At 39.2% G+C, this 20261-nt stretch overlaps 1 protein-coding gene and 1 long non-coding RNA gene across 3 annotated transcripts in view; one reads left to right on the top strand and one right to left on the bottom strand.

The window, feature by feature from the left end:
• The window catches only part of MAMDC2 (MAM domain containing 2), a 222146-nt gene that overhangs the window by 110642 nt on the left and 91243 nt on the right, over positions 1 to 20261 (bottom strand). For both annotated transcript variants that reach the window (XM_021001775.2, XM_021001776.2), the window contains exons 3-5: positions 8428 to 8699; positions 3440 to 3524; positions 1693 to 1830 (exon numbers count right to left, since the gene is read on the bottom strand). In XM_021001775.2, coding sequence (XP_020857434.1) covers positions 1693 to 1830; positions 3440 to 3524; positions 8428 to 8699 — 495 coding nt within the window. The remainder of the gene's footprint in view (positions 1 to 1692; positions 1831 to 3439; positions 3525 to 8427; positions 8700 to 20261) is intronic.
• Positions 1 to 20261, top strand: part of LOC110218813 (uncharacterized) — a 92533-nt gene that overhangs the window by 32748 nt on the left and 39524 nt on the right. The window lies entirely within an intron of this gene.

Here is a 20261-nt window from a genome sequence, read left to right as displayed (position 1 = left end):
CAGTTTATTGTTTAGTCATTTATCAGTCATGTCTGACTCTTGTGACCCCATTTGGGGTTTTCTTGGCAAAGATACTGGAATGGTTTGCCATTTCCTTCTCCAGCTCATTTTACAGATGAGGATACCGAGGCACACAGGGTTAAATGACTTGCCCAGGGTCACACAGCTAGTGAGTATCTGAGGCCAGGTTTGAACTCAGGAAAATGAGCCTTCTTTATTCCAGGCCTGCTCTATCCACGCCACCTAGCTAAGTCATACTTAAAAAGAAAAGGAAGCAGTCTCGTGTACAATGCTCACTTATTCTACAATGTATGTGGAAATTCTAACTTTATTTGGTGTTTGTTAAGTTTAGAAAAAAAGGAAAAAAATTAAATGGTTGTTTCTATTAAGTAGTTAGAAGCTCTAATTCTTCACCACAGATCTCCCATTTAGTTATGCAAGGGCCAGGGTGAGATCAGAAACAGCCTCCCTTCTGTGGCTAGAGACCTCCTGGGGAAGAAAGACTTCTTACTGAAACCTTTCCACCTACCTTTCCCACTTTTTTTCCTATGGACAATCAGTATTCATTGCCACCTGGCCCTCTAAATGTTGATTTATTCTTCTCACCCTTCTTCCTGCTCCTATAGCATAGTCCCTTCCTTTTCACATTTAAATTTTATTGTTACCTTGTTTTTACTCCACATCTGTTTCTCCTGAATCTCACTCTAATCCCACACTGACTTTGCCCTTGTAACAAAGAAAAGCATCTCATCAAAACCAACAGAAACAGTGACCGTGCTTGACATTTTATAGCAAATTTCACATTCATAATCCCTCACCTCCCTACTGATATGATAGAAAGAGGTAAAACTCATGTTCTAATATTGTTCAGTATCATTTGAAGCCTTTTCTCCCTAATTGCTAGTGTCTTCCTTCCCAAACTACCTTATATTTAGCCACTTTGTATTTATTCTATTTATACTTATGGTCTCTCTATACATCTATATGTACTTATCTTCTCCCCCCCTATTAGAATTCAAATTCTTTGTGAGTAGGGATTATTTCATTTTTTGTGCTTAGATCCCCAGTGCCTACCATAGTGCCTAGACACATAGTAGGGACTTAAATGCATGTTGACTGACTGATCTTTGGGATTCAAGGATTTATGCTTGACAGGAGAATGAGAGAGACACAGACAGAGATGGACACACACACACACACACACACACACACAGAATACGGATAAAAAGCACAATGAAAATATAACACTGAGACTTGGGCTAATTCCTCTTGCATTAGAGTACTTACTGATGCTATCCTCACAGTCCCACAAAATAAGTCTGTCCACAACTATTCTTCAGTCCAATTTTCCTACTCCTATTTACACTTTGTGGTTCAAAAAAATGTTTGTAACATTAATGAGCCAAATGTTGGATCTGAGATAAAAGTTTACTTCTCTCTGCATGATTGCTTCACACTCAAAATCCAATCCAATTACAACAATTCAGCAAATATTTATTAAGCATCAACTATGTGCAAGGTATTGTGCTAAATTCTGGAATTACAAAGACAAAAATTCCTGCCCTCAAGAAGCTTGCATTCTATGAGGAAGATGTGGCATATACACAGGTAAGAATAGCATAAATACCTAAATAGACAAGTGAGGGTGAAGGCACCTAGCTTTAAAAAAAAAAGAGTTAATCCATGACTTACCCAGTTCACTTTTGAGTGTGTGATCATGAGGAAGAATTGAATGTGAATTCCGTATATTTCCTCCCCCAACAAACCAGTTCACGTTGGGATTCCAGCGATTCAAAAAGCCACAGAGATGATTTTCTTCAAAGTCACACTCTATAAGGGGGGAGGGGGTTGAGGAGTGGAAAGAAACATATCAACATATCAACAAAGATGCAATCACATCCCAGTGCATCCATACTCAGAATCTAAAGGAAGGCTTGACCCCACACATTTGAATGGCTGGACTGCTCAGTTCTTTATCCCACTGAAATCATCATATCAGAACTGTCCATGCTAGATTTCCTAAAACTATGTAAGTTAGTAAGAAAGAACTAAAATGGATGAACCAGTCTGTAAAATCAGCAGTATAACATAGTAACTAGAGAATTAGTCTCTGAAACAGGGAGGTCTGAATTTAAAGCCAGCTTCTGAGTCAGGCTGGTTTGTGACCCTGGGGAAGACACCAAACCTCTCAGCTGTACCCAGCTAACTGCCTAGGGCTACGAGCTGAAAAGTAGCTCCTAACATGCATGGATGGAGGCCATTCCCAACATCAATGAAATCACATTATGGGTCTGGACTCCCAACCCCAGCCCCACATTCTTCTTAACTTCCTAGACAGAAATGTCGCATGGCTAGTAGGATTTGAACTCAAGTCCTCCTGACTCCAGGGCCAGCACTCTATTCACTGTGCCACTTAGCTGCCTCTGGGCCTCAGTTTCCTCAATTAGAGGGGTTTGGACTAACTGATCCCTACATTCCCTTCCAGTTCTAAATCTACAGTCTCATGATTCCTTTGAAAGTTGAGACAAAAATCTCATGAGAACCAGGGCATACACTTTTGAAAAACTCTTATCCCCTCCCACTGCCTCTGAGAGAGAGGAGAAGGAGAGGGGAAAAGGCCTTTGGGCTATCAAGGGAATTATAACTAGCTGTGGGAATATGCCCCAAATCAAGCACAGGGAAGTTGAAAACTCCTTAACTGTGAAGAAAAAGGAAAGTCATACTTCTAATTATTTTTTCCCTTTTAAATTCCAGCCAGCACCAGGAGTTCAACAATGAGAAATGGGACTTCAGAAATCTGGCTGAGTTTCCTACTATCCTGACATTGTTGATATTTGTGATGAAGAAGAAGGGGGCAGTGCAGAACTTAGGAGATACAGAGAAGGCTGGGCGATGTCTGTTGTCCTCAGCAGTTGAAACAAGAGGCTGAGCATGCAGGAAGCTTAGAAATTCTTATTTAACCTGTAGAGGCTAGGCAATGACTCTTATATTATGGGTGCCACATCAATTTTTCTCTTTCCATAATCTAGAACTCCAAGGACAATAGGGACAAGTCTTCTTTATGGTGAACATATACAGGAAAAAATAATTAAGTCAGACAAACTAAAGCTTCAAGGCATTTTGCAGAGATTTTCTACAGGTCAAATTCATAGAATGGAAAATGGAAAGGGAATTAGAGGCCTGATCTTCTGCACAATTTTACAGATGAGAAAACTGAGGCCCTGAGTGGTGAAGCAACTTGTTCAAGATCACACAGCTGGTTAGAGACAAGACTAGAACCCAGACCTCTTAACTTCTAATCGAGCATTTTCCCCTTGTTCCAGGCTGCCTCCCCATGCTAGTTCATCTCAAGAGTAAACAGCATCCGCTTAGTCCATTTCTCCTGGCAGTAGTAGATTTTTAGCAAACATTGAAACAGGGGAAATGCAAAACCACTTACCAATACAGTATCCAGTCATCATCTTAATTTCAAAGACTGCAATGCTGGCTGTAGTTCCTTCCCCCAGTATACCTTCTATTAATATCTGTATAGCACATGGAAAAGGAAGGGAATTGTGTATCTAAATTCATGTTTCTGTGATCACCCTTTCAATTCCTCCATATTCAGCCATAAGGTTCTCCATTAACTTAAGACAAAACAGCCCCATTAATCTCTATTTAGTTGCTGTTTGATGTATCATTACCCTCACTCTAAAAAATGCACATGGAAGAGTATTCGGTAAGGAAGGTAGTGTGTTTAAGTATGAAAACAAGCTGTTGCTAAAGTCACCTTCACTCTCATATTAAAAAAAGACAAATAGGTAGTATGTACTGAGCAAGGTCATTTGTTAAGTGTACAAAAGAACAACAACAACATATACTAAATAATAATAATAATAATAATAATAATAATAACAATAATAGCTAACACTTATATAACAAATGTGTCAGGCACTGTGCTAAGCGCTTTACAAATATTATCTCATTTGATCCCCACAATAACCCTGCAAGGTAGGTGCTATTGTTATTTCTATTTTACAGATGAGACAACTGAGGCAAATAGAGGTGAAGTAACTTGCCCAGGGTCACATACTTAATATGTGCTTGAGGTGATCTGAGGGTCTTCCTGAATCCAGATCCAGTGCTCTATCCGCTATACCACCTAGCTGCCCAAAATAAACTAGTTATTCATAGGATCGTGGATTTAGTGCTTGAAGGGACCTCAGAAGACATCTAATACAACTCCTTCATTTTACAGATGAGGAAACTGAGGCCCAGGAATGTTAGGTGACTTATCCAAGGTCACATAGATAGAAAATATTAGAGGTAGTATTTGAATCCAAGTCCTCTGACTCTAGAGGTACCCCGGTACCACTCAATTGCTAGCTACTTGTGGCAACTGTCCACTCTAGCCTAGGCCACAATTTAAATTTGATCTGTGAAGTTTGGATTCAGTCAAAGGGCCACACTTGAGGATCTAGAGGGCCACATGTGGCCTCAAGGCCACAGGTTCCCTACCCCTGGTTTAACCTGATTGGGCAGTGAAAGAAGACCTCACCTCACTATTGAAGGCTGTCATGAAACTGCTGCAGCAGTTATTTTTTTTAATTAAATAAATCTTTTATTAACACTGTTTTTTTAAAAATTTAATCCAAACCCTTTATTTTCTGTTTTATAAAGCTTGTAGACTTGAGTGTCTTGCCTAAAGTCATACAGGTTGTACGTTGCAGAGCTGAAATATAATAATAATAATAGCTTATATTTCTACAGCACTTCAACATTTCCAAAACACTTTACATACATCATCTCATTTAATTCTCACAAAAGCCCTGTGAGGTAGGTGCTGTTATTGTTCCCACTTTGAAGATGAGGAAACTGAGGCTCAGCCACATTAAGTGATTGCCCTAGGGACACATACTTTCTAAGTGACTGAGGCAGATTCTCTGACCCCAAATCCTGTGTTCTTTCTGATACCACAATGCCTGTCTATGAGCCGTGTCTGCTTATGAGTGTGCTATTTGCATGGTAACCTTGTGTCTGTGTGCATCATTCTTCTTAGGGTGGACCTGGGCACAATATGTACCTTAAAACACTCCAGTTACATAAGTTTTTACCATTTCAAATCTTTGCTTTCATATCAATCTCAGCAGACGCTACTAATGGCTAGTTGTCCTAGGCAACTCCACAGAGGGAATAGGTGAACGGTCACAGGATTCACATTCTGCATAGCTTTAGCCCAAGTTTAAACAAGTAGCCATTATCCCAGTCATCTCCCAGTACATCCTCATGGTGTGAAGGTGACCCTGGGACCTTCCAGGCTATGGCAGCAAGGCCCCAGAACGCTGGAAAGACTTCAAGCCCAGGCCTGGTGAGGAAGATGCATTGTCTGAAGATCAGCTGAACTAGGTGTGGAGAAACTTATCACCAAAAAGGTAGCCACCAGGAAAAAAATGTTTTGGAGGGCCATAGCCATTGATGAACATCGATAAATTCAGGCCATGAAATCACAGATCTGTGGCAGTATAGAAGATCCTCTTCATATTCAGGCTCAGACTGGCTTCCAGTAGCTACCAGGGCCCCAGGAACCCTTTACAGTGTCAAAAGAGGAGCTTCTCCTTACTACAGTATCCCATATACTTTAGTGTTTCCTTATGTCATTTCAGAGATAAGAAATGGGATGCAGAGAGTCAAACAAAGGTGATTATTCACTGGTTCCTTGCTTCTTCAGATGAAAAAATGGCCAATCCCGTTTGTCCAGAGATACTGTTATTAATAGTCCTCTCACTCCAATCTCCATTTCTACCCTCCACTCCCCTATTAATACTGTTTTTAAACATAGGCATAATTTCCCAATGACTTTCTACCCATCAACCTCTGACAATAGAGTAGTCTCTTACAACAATTAGTCTCCACTAAGCAAAACAAATCAATACATTGGTCAGGTCTAATGATATTTCATTCTTCATATATCTGTAGTCTATCGCTGACACCATTGTGATAATGGAGATACATTTTACCAAGATCTCAATGAGGTCATGTTTGACTAATGCATTAATTAAAGTTTTTTTTTAGTACTGTTTTCTTTTACATTAGTGTGTGTACATGTGTGTGTGTGTGTGTGTGTGTGTGTGTGTTTTAGTCATTTTCAGTTGTGCCTGACTCTTTGTGACTCATTTTGGGGTTTTCTCGGCAAAGACACTGTAGTGGTTTGCCATTTCCTTCTCCAGATCATTTTACAGATGAGGAAACCAAGGAAAACAGGGTTAAGTGACTTTGAGGCCAGATTTCAACTCAGAAAAACAATTCTTCCTGACTTCAGGCCTGGCACTCTATCCACTGTGCTATCTAACTGCCCAAAAGGGATTGTGCATAACACATTATTGTGATCATTGTATAAGCTGTTCTGCATCTGCTTACTTCATTCCACATCAGTTCATATACATCTTTCCAAGTTTTGCTGAGTTCTTCATTTTTGTAGTTTCTTTTATAGGATAATAGTGTTCTATTACTTTCACATGTCACAGTTGGTTTGGTCAGTCCCAAATGGGTGGCTACTCATTTTGTTCCAGTTTCCTGCAATAACAAAAAGTTCTGCTACCAATATTTTTGTATTTATGAGATTTGTTGTTCTGTCTTTGATTTCTTGTGGTATCTCTGGGTCAATGGAGTATATATAGTTTAATGACTTTCCTTGTATAATACCAAATTGTTTTCCAGCTCCACCAACAGTGTATTAGTGTGCTTGTCTTCCCATGGCCCTTCCCACATATATAATTTTTATCTTTTCTCATCTTTGATTATCTGACGGGCATTAGGCAAAAGCTCAGAGTTGCTTTACTTTGATTTTCTCTTATTATTCTTGACATAGAAATAGGCGATTGATTTCAGTTTCTCAGTGTTTTCTACTAATTCTTTAGAGCCACAAAGGAAGGTGGAGGAAAAAGGGGAAGGAGACAAACAAAATATGCATCCATGAAGACTCACTGTGTCCTTAATCCAGCCTTCTCACACTAACATTATTTCCAACAAGTATATGCTTTTCCCAGGAGCTATATCAATCTGTTTGTTAGTGCCAGGGATAGGTCAGGCTAGATTACGCATAACTAGAAAGAACCATTTGGGCAGCATCTAAGAGTAAACAACAAGAGAAACTTGAGGCAAATGAAAATTTCAAGGGTTTATCGTTAACAGGCAGGAGTGTATTGGTAAATATTTAACAAGTAGCTCTCTGGGGGGAAAATGTATGCTAGACACACTTTTATGTTTAATTTGCATTGTTAACATTTTCGCCATCACTTTCTTAAATCCAGACAATCACCAAAACAAATCAAGCTCTGTTTGTCGTTTCCAAGGTATGAATGTTCACACTAAAAACCTAAAAATCTGTGGAGCTGGCTCCAGAATATCTCAGGCAATGAGCAGAATTTTAGAAAGACAGGTGAATGGCATGAGGTAGGCCCATTGGTAGTTGATAGTGGTAGGTGATAAATGTCTAGATAGTCTAGTAGCAGACAAGAGGCAAAAGGTCAGACATGATAGCATCAGGAGCTCTGTCAATAAATGTTAGGGACTGAGGTCCAAGAAGACTTCAGATCCTGCTTCCAAGTGGGCTGAGATATAAGACATGGTAGCAAGGTTGAGATTCAGGAACCCAAAAGCAAGACAGGAGCTCAATTACAGAACTGGAGTTCTAAAGGAGGGTTTAATAACAACAGACAAAGGAGGCCATTTACTTGAACTAATCTACAGGTCAAAGTGGCACCAATAGCAAGGTTGATTGGAGTCAATCTTTGGGCCTAATTGGTCCCAAAGCATGGAAAAAGGCTAAGGAAGGGTTAAGTGAGCCCACATCTGGGGTTTAAAATACTAGGGAGAAGGAAGAAGAATGGCTAGAAGGGGCATCCTTTGTCTCACTAATTCCCTTCTTTTTCTTGGGAGAAAGTGTAAGTATCTGAAAGGGACATATACTCTAGAATTTGAACACATACTACAGGTGTGATTCTTCTCAAAATACTTGCATTTATCTTTTTAAAAAAAAACAATTTTATGCTTCATCCCAAATCTGTAGCAAGTAATTATATAAAAGACATATACATATATATTAGCCAAATAAAATCAAATTATAAGAAAATGAGAATGCTTCCTAAAGCCCATTTAGAAAGGCATTCCTGCTTGCAAAGTTCAACTTAAAACAATTTATAAGCTGCTAATATTTGAGAATCCTACTAAATAGGTGGAGAAGTAGTCTAACAAAATCTAATTTAGGGATAGGTGAACACAATATCATTTTTTATTATTAATCTTTCTTTATGATGTTTCAGCCCCCTAAACAAGTATAAATTCCCAATATGTCAAAACACCCATTATGCCAGAAGTTTTAACCCAGGTCCCAGGAATACATGAAACATGCATAAAGAAATTTGCACCCCATTGCCATATTCTGCCTACCTTGAATTTCTTGGTGCTATTTCGCAAATCTAGACTGGCTATGAGCCAACTATCAGAAGACTCCTTGGTTGACCACAGCAACCGATCAAAGTTTTCTCCTTCAAACCTGATGAAGAGATTTAGCCGGCTGGGGATGGATAGAAATGGTGAAGATGTGGTGATCTGATAAACTAGCCGAAGGCAGCTCCACTCCTCTGCCTGTAGGTCAGGACTCAGCAGGACTGCTTTCTCCCCCTGCTTGGCAAAGGTAGAGTCCACATAAATATAATGACCTAGAAATTAAAAAAATGGAAGGACCCAAATTAATATGTGCAATATGAGAAGTGTAACACATTTAAATAGTAAAATGTTAGCTAGCATTTATATAACACTTAATGTATATTATCTGATATGATCCTCACAACAACCCAGGAAGGTAAATGCTATTATGATTCCCATTTTACAGAAAGGAAAACTGAGGCAGACAAAGGTTAAGTCACATAGCTAGTAAAGATGTGAAGCAGTATTTGAACTCAGGTCTTCCTGACAGCTAGGTGGTGCAGTGGATAGAGCACTGGGCTTGGAATCAGGAAAACTAGTCTTTATGAGTTCAAATCCAGCCTCAGATGCTTACTAGCTATGTGACCCAGGGCAAGTCACTCACTTAACCCTGATTGCTTCAGTTCCTCATCTATAAAATGACCTGGAGAAGGAAATGACAAAGCACTCCATTATCTTTGCCAAGAAAACCCCAAATGGGGTGACAAAGAGTTGGACATGGCTGAAACGACCAAATAGCTTTCTGACTCCAGGAGTAGCATTAGTAGAATTAGATTGGAATTATCCCGCTGTACTTCTCCAGTTTGGTTCCAGGATGGATGAGACAATGACCTAGGTTCCAAGGGTGCAGGGCATCTAAACTGTCCCTGACCAACACTTGTGGATAGCATGGAGGGCTTCGTCATGGTCTACAGAAATTTATGCATACTTTACAATAATATTCAAGGATCTCTGCGGGCATATGAATGTTACACATCCCAGATTAGCAGCAGGGATTTGATGAAGTGATCTTAGCCTTCTTATGTTTTAATTCCTCTGGTCAGGCAATGAAGACAGTTGTATCTAACCTACTGTATGGTGTCATCATAAGATTGAATTGGTTTAACTAAATCCACTTATTCTGAATGTCCTAAGGACTGTGTGGGATATGAAAGTTGACCACAGAACCTTCAGCATGGGACTCCACCTTGGAGATCATCCACTCCAACAACTGTACTGATGTGGAAAATGAAGCCCAGAGCCCAGATTCACCCAGAGTCACACAGCAAGTGAGTGAAAGGCAGAAGTAGAACCCAGCCTCCTGATTATAAGGTGTTTTTTGTTTTTTTTAGGCAATTGGGGTTAAGTGACTTGCCCAGGGTCACACAGCTAGTGTCAAGTGTTTGATCTGAGGCTGGATTTGAACTCAGGTCCTCCTGACTTCAGGGCCGGTGCTCTATCCACTGCACCACCTAGCTGTCCCGGTTCTTTTTTTTTTAAGTACAATTTGTTTCTTCTTCCCCTAAGCCCTACTTGCCTGGGCTTTCCTTTACTAAATGTAGTGATTTTGGGGAGTCTGAACCACTTACTACAAGAGGCAATAACACTGTGGAAAGAGAGCTAGCTTTGGAGTCAAAAAGACTCGGTTCAATTCAAATTCAGACTCTGACATATACTGGCAGCATGACCCTGGGCAATTCATTTAACCTCAGTGCCCCAGGCAGTGAGTTATAGAGAAGATGCTGCCCTGCCCTGCTAGAGAGAGTTTCCTCAGGGCAACTACCCTAGACCAATGAAATCTCAGGCCTAGTGCAGAAAATACCTGCCCACAGACACTTGCTACCTTGACTTTACAAAGACACACTCAGAAAACTAAAGGTGCTCAAAAGAAAGACAGATTAATAAGGAGGAAGTAGAAAAGAGACTAATTATATGGGAAGTGGAGGCGTCAGGCAGAAATGGAGCAGCCAGCAAAGCATTATCCTTCTTCTGGTACAGAAGTATTAACTTTTTTTTTAAATTTGATTTTTTTTAATGTCACAGACTCTATCTAAAGAAGCCTATGGTCTACTCAGAAGATGCTTGTTGCCTACATTCATAATGGAAGGAAATGCTAAATTCTGTTAGAGATTAGTAAATATGAAGATGTAATTTTTTTTTGCCATCCAGTTTCAAAGATGCCCCAAAGCATATCCACAGACCCCTTTGGGGAGCCATGACCCCCAAGGCTGTACACTTGGTAAATGTTTAACATCTCCTCCCCAATATACATTTAACACACATATAAGTTTAGTCTACATTATTATAATTTTTCTCCATCATTTTCTTAAGTCTAGACAATCAAGAAAACGAAATCAAAACCTGACTTGTAAGTTTGCTGATTTCCAAAATTTAAATGTTGACACTGAAAATTTAATTATCAGCTCCCTGACCCTATATGAAATGGTTCTGGCACACTACTGTGTTAAGAAATTCTTTTCTCATTATTATCCTTTCTTCTCAATCACTATAGTGTTTAGGAGTACAGACTGCTGACTAACTGGGAACTATACCTATAACGGATGGATACAGGTTCATTAGAACATAGAGTGGTATGGTAAAGGGCAGGGAGGAGAAAGGAGAGATTCAGAAGAATCTAGAAGATGTTCTTTAGGAAAGGAGTCAAATTAGAATGTATGCTCCTTGAGGGTAGGGGTTATTTTGGACTTTCTTTGTAATCTCATCACTTAGCACTGTGCCTGACACAGTGTAAACATTTAATTAATGCTTGTTGACTGAATGACAAGAAATGACTATGATATTTCTGACTGTATTGCAAGGTTTAAAAAAGTTATTAAGTATGAGGTTGTTTAACTCATGGATTCTATCTGCTTGGAACTCTCCTTGCTTTCTAATGAAGTATTAAAACATTTTCCTCACATGTTATTTCTCTTGAAATCTAGTTTTATTTCACACTGGTGGCATTGTTCTCATAATATCAAGTACCCTCAGCAGTACACACTATGTGAAAATGCTTATGCCATTTAAAGTACTTTGATAAAGAATTACACCATGGGATTTTAATTCTATTTACTTAAGAGCTATTATTACACCTGTATCATAAATTATTGCTATTAAAATAATCTGAATACAATTCACTTACATGCCTGAGATTTTTAAAAATGCATCCTTTGCAACAGCACGGAAGTGTTTATTAGAGACAGTATATCTGTCCAACCAACTTGTACCTCTTGAACAGAAATGACGGTCTTCCTTAGCTATTTTTAGCTGCACACTAGACCAATTGGTAACCCACTCAGTAAGATTATGGAATGACTGAATATAGGAAATAGTACAACATTTTCAATAATCATGACCACTCACTGCTACAAAAAGCTACCTTTTCAATGCCAGTATTCTCCCAATGATGCCTTGTGGCTGTGAATTGTGGAATATCAGAATCTCAGAAGAATCATGACTGCAGGTGACCCAAAAAGGGCTCAATGGAAAGCTATCTGGGGGCTATTAGTGGATTGCAACATAGTGCGGCAACAATAACTTCCATGCGAGAAATGGCATAAAAAGCATCATCAGGGTCATTTTTGACTGCATGGAGGAAGACCAGTTATACAGCAAGGGTGAGGGAAGGATAACATATGGACAACCTAGGAGTTACCCTGATACCCATAAAGTGTTGAGAGAGCTAGTGTATTAGGTGGTTCTGCTATGGAGGGCTTAGGGCAAAACATGAGTAAGAATAAGAAAGGAGGAGAGGACTGTGACTGGGCTTTGGTCTTCACCGGTATAGGGAAAAGCCACATCTATAAGACCAATGATGTAAAACTCAATAGGGGCCATTAGATCATACAATATACATGCTGTAGATTGATTTAGTTTTAAGATGTAATATTATCTATGTTTTATTATATTTTTATTTATTCTGTTAAATATTTTCGAATTACATTTTAATCTGGTTGGGGCTGTGTTTGGGCGTGTTGTGGGCTGTATGTCGCCTATGGGCAATGTGTTTGACACTTCTGTACAAGTGTATGGAGTCACTGAAGACAGAACAGAATATGATAGTTCCCTCAAAAACAGTAGGATTTCTAGAATGTTAGTAGCTTTGCTCATCTATAAAAGACAAAGCGTATTTCACAGCTATCATAGATGAGTTGTAGCATAGTGGCAAGAGCATGTTTGACTTGGAATGAGGAAGACCTGAATTGGAATCCTGCCTGCCTCAGACACTTACTAGTTCTGTGACCCTGGGCAAGTTACTTAACCTCTGTCTGCCTCAGTTTCCTTATTGCTGCAGTGAGAATAATAAGAGTACCTACCTTTCAGGATTGTTGTGAGGATAAAGATGCTATTTTTATAAAAAATTCTGTAAATGTTGAAGTGCTATGTAAATGTTAGCTATTAATATGGTGATGATTATGACTGATGTGGTAAAGGTGATCTCCAACCCTGGTTTATACATAGATATGTGTGTGTATGCACGCACATATATGTACATATACATATATATATATGTATATGTACATATACATATATATATATATATACACACACACACACACACACACACGCACATGCACACATATAGTCATCTCTTCATTTCATATAAACAGCTTCCATTGCTGGCTTGTTTTTAAATTAGTGATTCTTTTTTAAAAAATTAAAAAATTTTTTTTTCTTCCATATGCTTTTGAGTTGAAAATTTTTCTCCCTTTTCCTCCTGCCCACCCTCCCCAAGACCGCACACGATCTGACATAGGCTTTACATTTACATACCCATTAAACATATTTTCACATTAGTGAAGTTGTAAGTAAAAATCAAAACCAATAGGAGGAACCATCAGAAAGATGAAACAAAACTCGACAGAAGGTAAAAATAAGTGATAGTGATTCGACTTCCATAGTTCTTTCTTTGGATGTGGACAGCCTTTTCCATCCCAAGGCCTCTGGAGATGGCTTAGATCCTTGTAATGCTGAGAAGGGTTCAGTTTAACATTCTTAGTCATTGTATAACATGGCTGTTATTGTGTACAAAGTCCTTGGTTCTGCTCTCTTCACTCTACATCAGACCATATAAGTCTTTCCAGGTTTTTCTGAAGTCAGCCTGTTCATCATTTCTTATAGCACAATAGTATTCCATTACATTCATATATCACAACTTGCTCAGCCATTCCCCAATTGATGAGCATCCTCTCAATTTCCAATTCTTTGCCACCACAAAAAGAGCTGCTATGAATATTTTTGTACATGTGAGTTAAATTAGTGATTCTGTTAACTGTTAAGGTTATCTGAAAGTTATCCTAACTCATTGATTTCTATGCTGCCCAGTGACAATGACTCATAAATACAATGAATCATAATATTAATTTTCTATTAGTTCATCTAACAGTTGTGATTCTCCTGAGATTGTGATTTGCAAACTTTTCCCCCTTTAACCATGTACACCCCTGCCCCCTTCCACTCCTGGAAAGTGAAAATAAAAAGCACTAAATATGAAAAAGATGAAAAAAGAAAAATATGATATAAATATCAAAATAAGAAAAAGCCCAAGAAATCATGTGTGGAAGGGGTGCTCACATGATTGTGACTAATAGAGAGAGAAGTTGGGGAAGATTACAAAACAGAGAGTGTTAATGAAATACTCACAGGAAGAGATGGAAAAATTCATTTGTTGCTTAGGGATTTTGAACAAGTTTAGAATGAAGAAAATGTCAAATTACATTTATATATCACTTTAATATTTACAAGGCCCTTTCCTCACAGTAACCCTGGAGGTAGAAAGTGCAAATATTAGTATCTTCATTTTACAGCTGAGGAAACTTAAAAACCTAAAGATATTAAGTTATAGAGCTCATAAATGGCAGAAATGGGACTTGAAGTCAGTTGCCTTGGCTCTAAATCCAGAGCTCTTTGAACTATGCTATGTTGTTTCCTAGAAGCAGTAACCCTTCCCCCACTCTCCCAAAATAAACAAACTTGTAAGAAGTTGAAGCCCCTGAATAAAATTTCAGAATTGCCTTGTTAAAAATGTTGCAAAATATGGTTCAGGATCTAGAAATGAAAGGATCCACAGTCTTTTGATCTGTACCAAAGACACACATAAATCACAAACACTTTCTTCAAGAATACCTTCAAAAGGCATTGGACACAGACAGTACTGAACAACATCACAAAGAATAATGACATTTTAGGAGAGAGAGATCCAGGGGTGGCCTCGAGGCCACATATGGCCCTTTAGGTCCTTGGGTGCAGCCTTTTGACTGAGTCCAAATTTTACAGAACACATCCTTTTATTAAGGGGATGTGTTCTGTGAAGTTTGGATTCAGTCAATGGGCCGCACTTGTGGACCTAGAGGGCCACATGTGGCCTCAAGGTCACAGGTTCCTCACCCCTGGACTAGACTTAAAATTTCATTGATATAGGGAACTGTCAAATAAGGACATTCTCTCTACTAGTGCAGATTTTACCTTTTCTGCAAATTATAGTCTTAAAAAGTTACATAGAGCCCTCAGGATTGAAGTGACTTGGCCAGATTCACAAAGTCAGTGTGTCCCAGAGGGAGATTTGAGCCTCAGTTTTGATGGCTCCAATACCAGCCCTCTGTGTACAAGGTCAGCTTTAGCTACTCCAGCAGTTGTGTCAAACTCAAATAGAAACAGATTCTTGCTGGCCATTTATTGACTTAGAAAACCACAAATTAACATTATCTATGTTGTATTGTATTTTTATTCATTTTGATAAACATTTCTAATTACATTTTAATATGGTTCAGGGCACTAAGGAGTTTTCAAATTTGACATTTCTGTCCTGACATAACTGCTGCTTCTATATCTAACAGAGAAAATGACTGGTTTTAAAATCAGAGTCATAGACATTTTAATATCCATTGCCTGGGTAGAGTCAGGCCATCAACAACTTAGAGCAAAGACAAAAATCAACATCAAAATAGAAGGATAAAGATGATAAGATATGATTGAAATCATTCAAGTTACAAGGTACAATTTAAATAGTTCCAACCACAGTTGAAACAAGCTACTAATGCTTAAAAATGGGAAAAAGAAAGAGAAAAAGACATCAAAATAGGATAATACCATTTACTATGAAAATTGAACTTATGAAAAGTAATCACTATAATGAGGATGTCAAAAGAATCTACAAACTACTTGGCCAGTAATTCCTTCATCTCTTTGCCAAATGGAAAGAATGTGGTAGACAAAGACAATAACAGTTTAGAAATCATACAGATCAGTGAGATTAAAGAGTCAATAAACCACGGAAGCATTGTTTTTTTTTTTAAAAAGATACCATATCCCTCATTAATTAAAGCTCCCTTTTTTCTCTTGAATAAGCATCAGTGGAAAACAATGGGTAGATACCAAGACTTGAATGCTCTACACAAGCCTTCACAGTGAAAGTCCAATGCTCTGAACACTTTTGAGAGCCAAGAAGGAGAGAACTAGTCCTGATTCCAATGGTCATTCACTGTGGCAGCCTGAGCAAGTCATTGAATTGCCATATGCTTCAGTCTTCTTGTTCCCGATGTCTCTGGAATACAGGGCTGCAGGGATATCCATATATACCTCGCAGAGTAAAGGAAAAGGAGAGAACAGGCCACAGGCCTTTACTCTGGTGAATCTCTTTCCAGAGGATATAGTGACTAATCACATTCAGAGCTGTGGATGGTTTTGGCGTGATCTCAACTCTGTCTGTAGAATATGGACCAGAATGCGAATGGAAGCATAACTGGCCTTCAGAATATGACTGCACGGACTTTTAGGAATTGTAATCCAAGAGGGAAATGTGGATTAGCCTCACTTGGAGGGGAAGGATCACAAACACCCACCTAGGAACAGCTCAGTTGCAGAAGCATAAGTTTCACCATGCTGGAAGTTATTTTGAATTGGAGTCTGTGGAAGCAGCAGGAGTGGTTGGTTGAGGCTGATATAAGGAAAACTAAGCATGAAGTTTAGATTTAGTTCTGGTTGGGGGTGGAGTGAGCATGGCACCATCAACCAAGGCCTCCAGTCATTACAAAACAATCTGATGGGTGTGGTTGGAACACAATGAATCTGTTCCTAGTTTGTCTTTCTTAGAGATCAGTAAAAGGACAAGCTAAGAGAACCCGCTCCTTTCCCAAATGCCTGCAGGTGTCAGGATTTTTGTACATGACTTTCTCTATTTCTTTAAACTGTTTCTAATTCCTGATTTTTGTCTTATGTAAACCACGATTAGTTGCAAATTCTGTACGACTAACACCTGTTAATTAATTACACATAGTGGGGATTGCAATGGAGGAAGTCAGGGACTACCTTGGTATTCACAGATATAAACAGGATATAGATGTACTCTTCGGTCTCAAACATTAGGTTATTCTCTAACTGGGGACTAAGCCAAATCTTATAGTTTTGATTTTTAAAATAACTCTTATAAACTCCCAAGTAGGAGAGAGAGAGATTGAGAGAGAGAGAGAGAGAGAGAGAGAGAGAGAGAGAGAGAGAGAGAAAGAGAGAGAGAGAGAGAGACAGGAGCTATGTGACTTAGGACACTTTACCCCTAGGTGATGAAGTTATGAGTGAGCAAAGATTCAGGTAGTGTAGGTAGGTGGCCAGTAGATAGAGTCCTGGGGCTGAAGTCAGGAAGACCCATCTTCCTGAGTTCAAATCTGGACACTGACTAGATTTGTGACCCTGGGCACATTTAATTAACCCTGTTTGCTTCAGGTCTCCATCTATAAAATGAGCTGGAGAAGGAGCTGGCAAACCATTCCAGTACCTTTGCCAAGAAACTCCCCAATAGGGCCAGAAGAGCCTCATGTGACTGACATAACAGAAAAAACAATAGTGAGGATTTTTGCTTTTGGAATGAGGAATGGAGTCTAGGTGTGGATCAATGGAAGGTCACGTCTCCTATACTACAAAGTTGAGAGAGAAAGGTATGGCCAGAGAAGAGTATTCATTGCCTGGGGCTGGCTGAAATACCAAAGGTGGGAGGGAAAGGACAGAACAAGTATTTCTTGTACTGTCCCTTTCCCTCATACAACCTAACCCTATCACCATCTGCTCGTTGCATGACTAAGGTGTGTGAATTATCATTGTTATAACAGTGAGCAAAAATACCGTTTTAGAGATTTTTGGGTTTCCTCATTCATCCTATATGCTTTTATTAAACATGTATTATGTCATGTGTACTTTGCATACAAAGACAAAAAACAAAATAATGCCTGCCTTCATAACTCTCTTCTGATCACCAGTCTCATATCTCCAACTGTTTATTTGACATCTTGAACTCCATTTCTTGGACATCTTAAACTCTACACGTCCAAGATTTAACTCAGTATCTTTTCCCCAAACCTTCCCCTCTTCCTAACTTTCCTATTACTGTCAAGGGCACCACCATTCTCCCAGTACACTAGGCTCACAATCTAGGGTGTCATCCTTGACTCCTTATCCTTTCACTCCTCTTATCCAGTCTACTGTCTGATATTCTACCTTCATGACATCTATCACATACACCCTCTTTTCTCCATTGTAGAGGCTCTCATCACCTCACATCTAGACCACTTCAGCAGCCTCCTCTGTTTGCGCCCCTTGACTTAAATCTCTCTCCCCAGTACATCCTCCATTCGGCTGTCAAAGTGATCTTCCTAAAATGCAGGTCTGAGCACATCATGCCCATCCTTCCACCCCCATCTTATCCCTGAGCCACTTCAGTGGCTCCCTATTAGCTCTAGGCTCAAATATGAAAATACTCAGTTTGGCTTTTAAAGTCCTCCATAACCTGACCCCTTTCTACTTATTTTTACTTATTTTTACACTTTACTCTCCTTCAATGCTCTACAATCCAGTGACACTGACTTCCTTTGTACTTTGAGAGAGATACTCGCTCTATCTCCTCACTCTTTATGGTATTTTTTCACTGGTTGTCCCCTATGCCTGAAATTCTCTCCCTCTTCATTTCTGCCTTCTGGCTTCCTTCAAGTCTTAGCTAAACGCACCTCCTGTAAGAATCCTTTCCAAGTACCCCTCAAGGCTAGTGTCTTCCTTATGAGATAATCTCCATTTTATCCCGTATATAATATATATTATCCCATATCTATCTATCTAGCTATACATCTTATTTCTATATAGTTGTTTGAATATTGTCTCCTCCATTAGACCAAGAACTCCTTGAGAGTAGGGATTTTTTCTCTTCCTTTTTAAAAACTCTCCAATGCTTATCACAGTGCTTGAAACATAGTAGGTACTTAATAAATGCTCATAGATTTGACTTGCTGACAGAGCTTATCTATTGGGGAGGAGAAACAATATAAATGCAGATAAATAAATACAAAATACATACAAAGAAAATACCAAGTAATTTTTGTGTGTGTGCGCGTGGGGAGGATGATATTAGCAATTGGGGGAATCAGGATAGACAATGTAGGAAGTAGCACTTTAGTTAAGCCTTATAGGAAGTTTGGAATTCTCTTAGGAAAAGGTGAGGTGGGACTGAATTCCTGGCATAGGGACAGTCTGTACAAATACATGGAGATGGAAAATGGAATGTAAGCATGGGAGGCAGTTTGGCCCTAATATTGAATGAGGGTAGAAATGTAATTTTTAATTAGCCTGAAGTATTGGCTGAAGGTAGATTATAAAAAAAAATTCTAAATGCTGAACAGAGGAGCATGTATTTAATTGTAAAGACAACTGGGACCTGCTAATGCTTCTTGAGTGCGAGGGGGGTGACGTGGTACAGACATATAGTTTGGGCGTATCCATTCTCATCTGTGTAAAGGATAGACCAGAGAAGGGAGAAACTAGCAGCATAGACCAATTAGGCACTATTGCAATAGTCCACGAGAGAGGCAATGGAGGCTTGAAGTAGGTGGTGCTCTCTAAGTAGAAAGCAGTGGGTTAGATTGGAGACTGTGGAGACAGAATTGATGAGACTCGGTAACTTCTTGGTTACAAGAGAAGAGTCAACAAAGACTTTGAGATTGTGACCACATGTGACTGGGATGGTGGTGCCCTACAGAGAAATAGGGAAGCACAGGATGGGGGTAGATAGAGTTTTCTGTTTCGAACACATTGAGTTTAAGAGGCTTTAGGACATCCATTGGGAAATGTCCAATAAGGAAGTGATGATCCGGGATGTTCTTTAAGTGTGAGTTTCTTTAGTGTTCTGAGTAGTTTGGGTGGCTCTGTCAGGCCAGAAGGTATGTTTCATGTTTCTCCTTCTTGCTGGAAGTGGCCTTGCCTGTCTAAGGTTACAGAGATAATTGGTGCATTGAGCAACAATCTATGTTCTCAGGTATGGTTTCAAGCTGTGTGCTGTGTGCCTGATACATCCTACTGAGACCTTCTCCTTTGGAATGTGCATCAGAAACCCTAGCTTTTGACACAAGTGAGCTGGTGAATTATAACTAACATGCTACCTTTCACAGACAAAGATAATGCTGCCCTACATTGGCAATGTGTGAAAGACTTCACTGCTTTGGGCTTCAATGTCCTCATCCATAAGAGTGTAAAACTACATGATCTCCGATATCCCTTTCACCTCCAATAGTCTATGCTTCTGGGCTTTGAGTTGTCTTTCCATGGGTCATAATTGGTTTATGCCAGGTTATCAACACTGTTGCCCAGTCTGATTGAAGGCAGGTACTGTTTCATTTTTATCTTTGTATTTCTAGTGCTGACACATCATAGATTCTTATAAATACTTGTTGACTGACTGACTGACTGATTCATAGTCTCCATGTGTAAGATGACTGGCCAACAGCATCTGTTTTACAATGATGGACACACATGCGTTTTACAACTGTAGAACAGGGCTTTTC

This window comes from Phascolarctos cinereus, unplaced genomic scaffold (genome assembly GCF_003287225.1).
Source record: "Phascolarctos cinereus isolate Bilbo 61053 unplaced genomic scaffold, phaCin_HiC Scaffold_4;HRSCAF=312, whole genome shotgun sequence".
Taxonomy (NCBI): domain Eukaryota; kingdom Metazoa; phylum Chordata; class Mammalia; order Diprotodontia; family Phascolarctidae; genus Phascolarctos; species Phascolarctos cinereus.
This window is presented reverse-complemented; position numbering and strand designations above follow the sequence as displayed.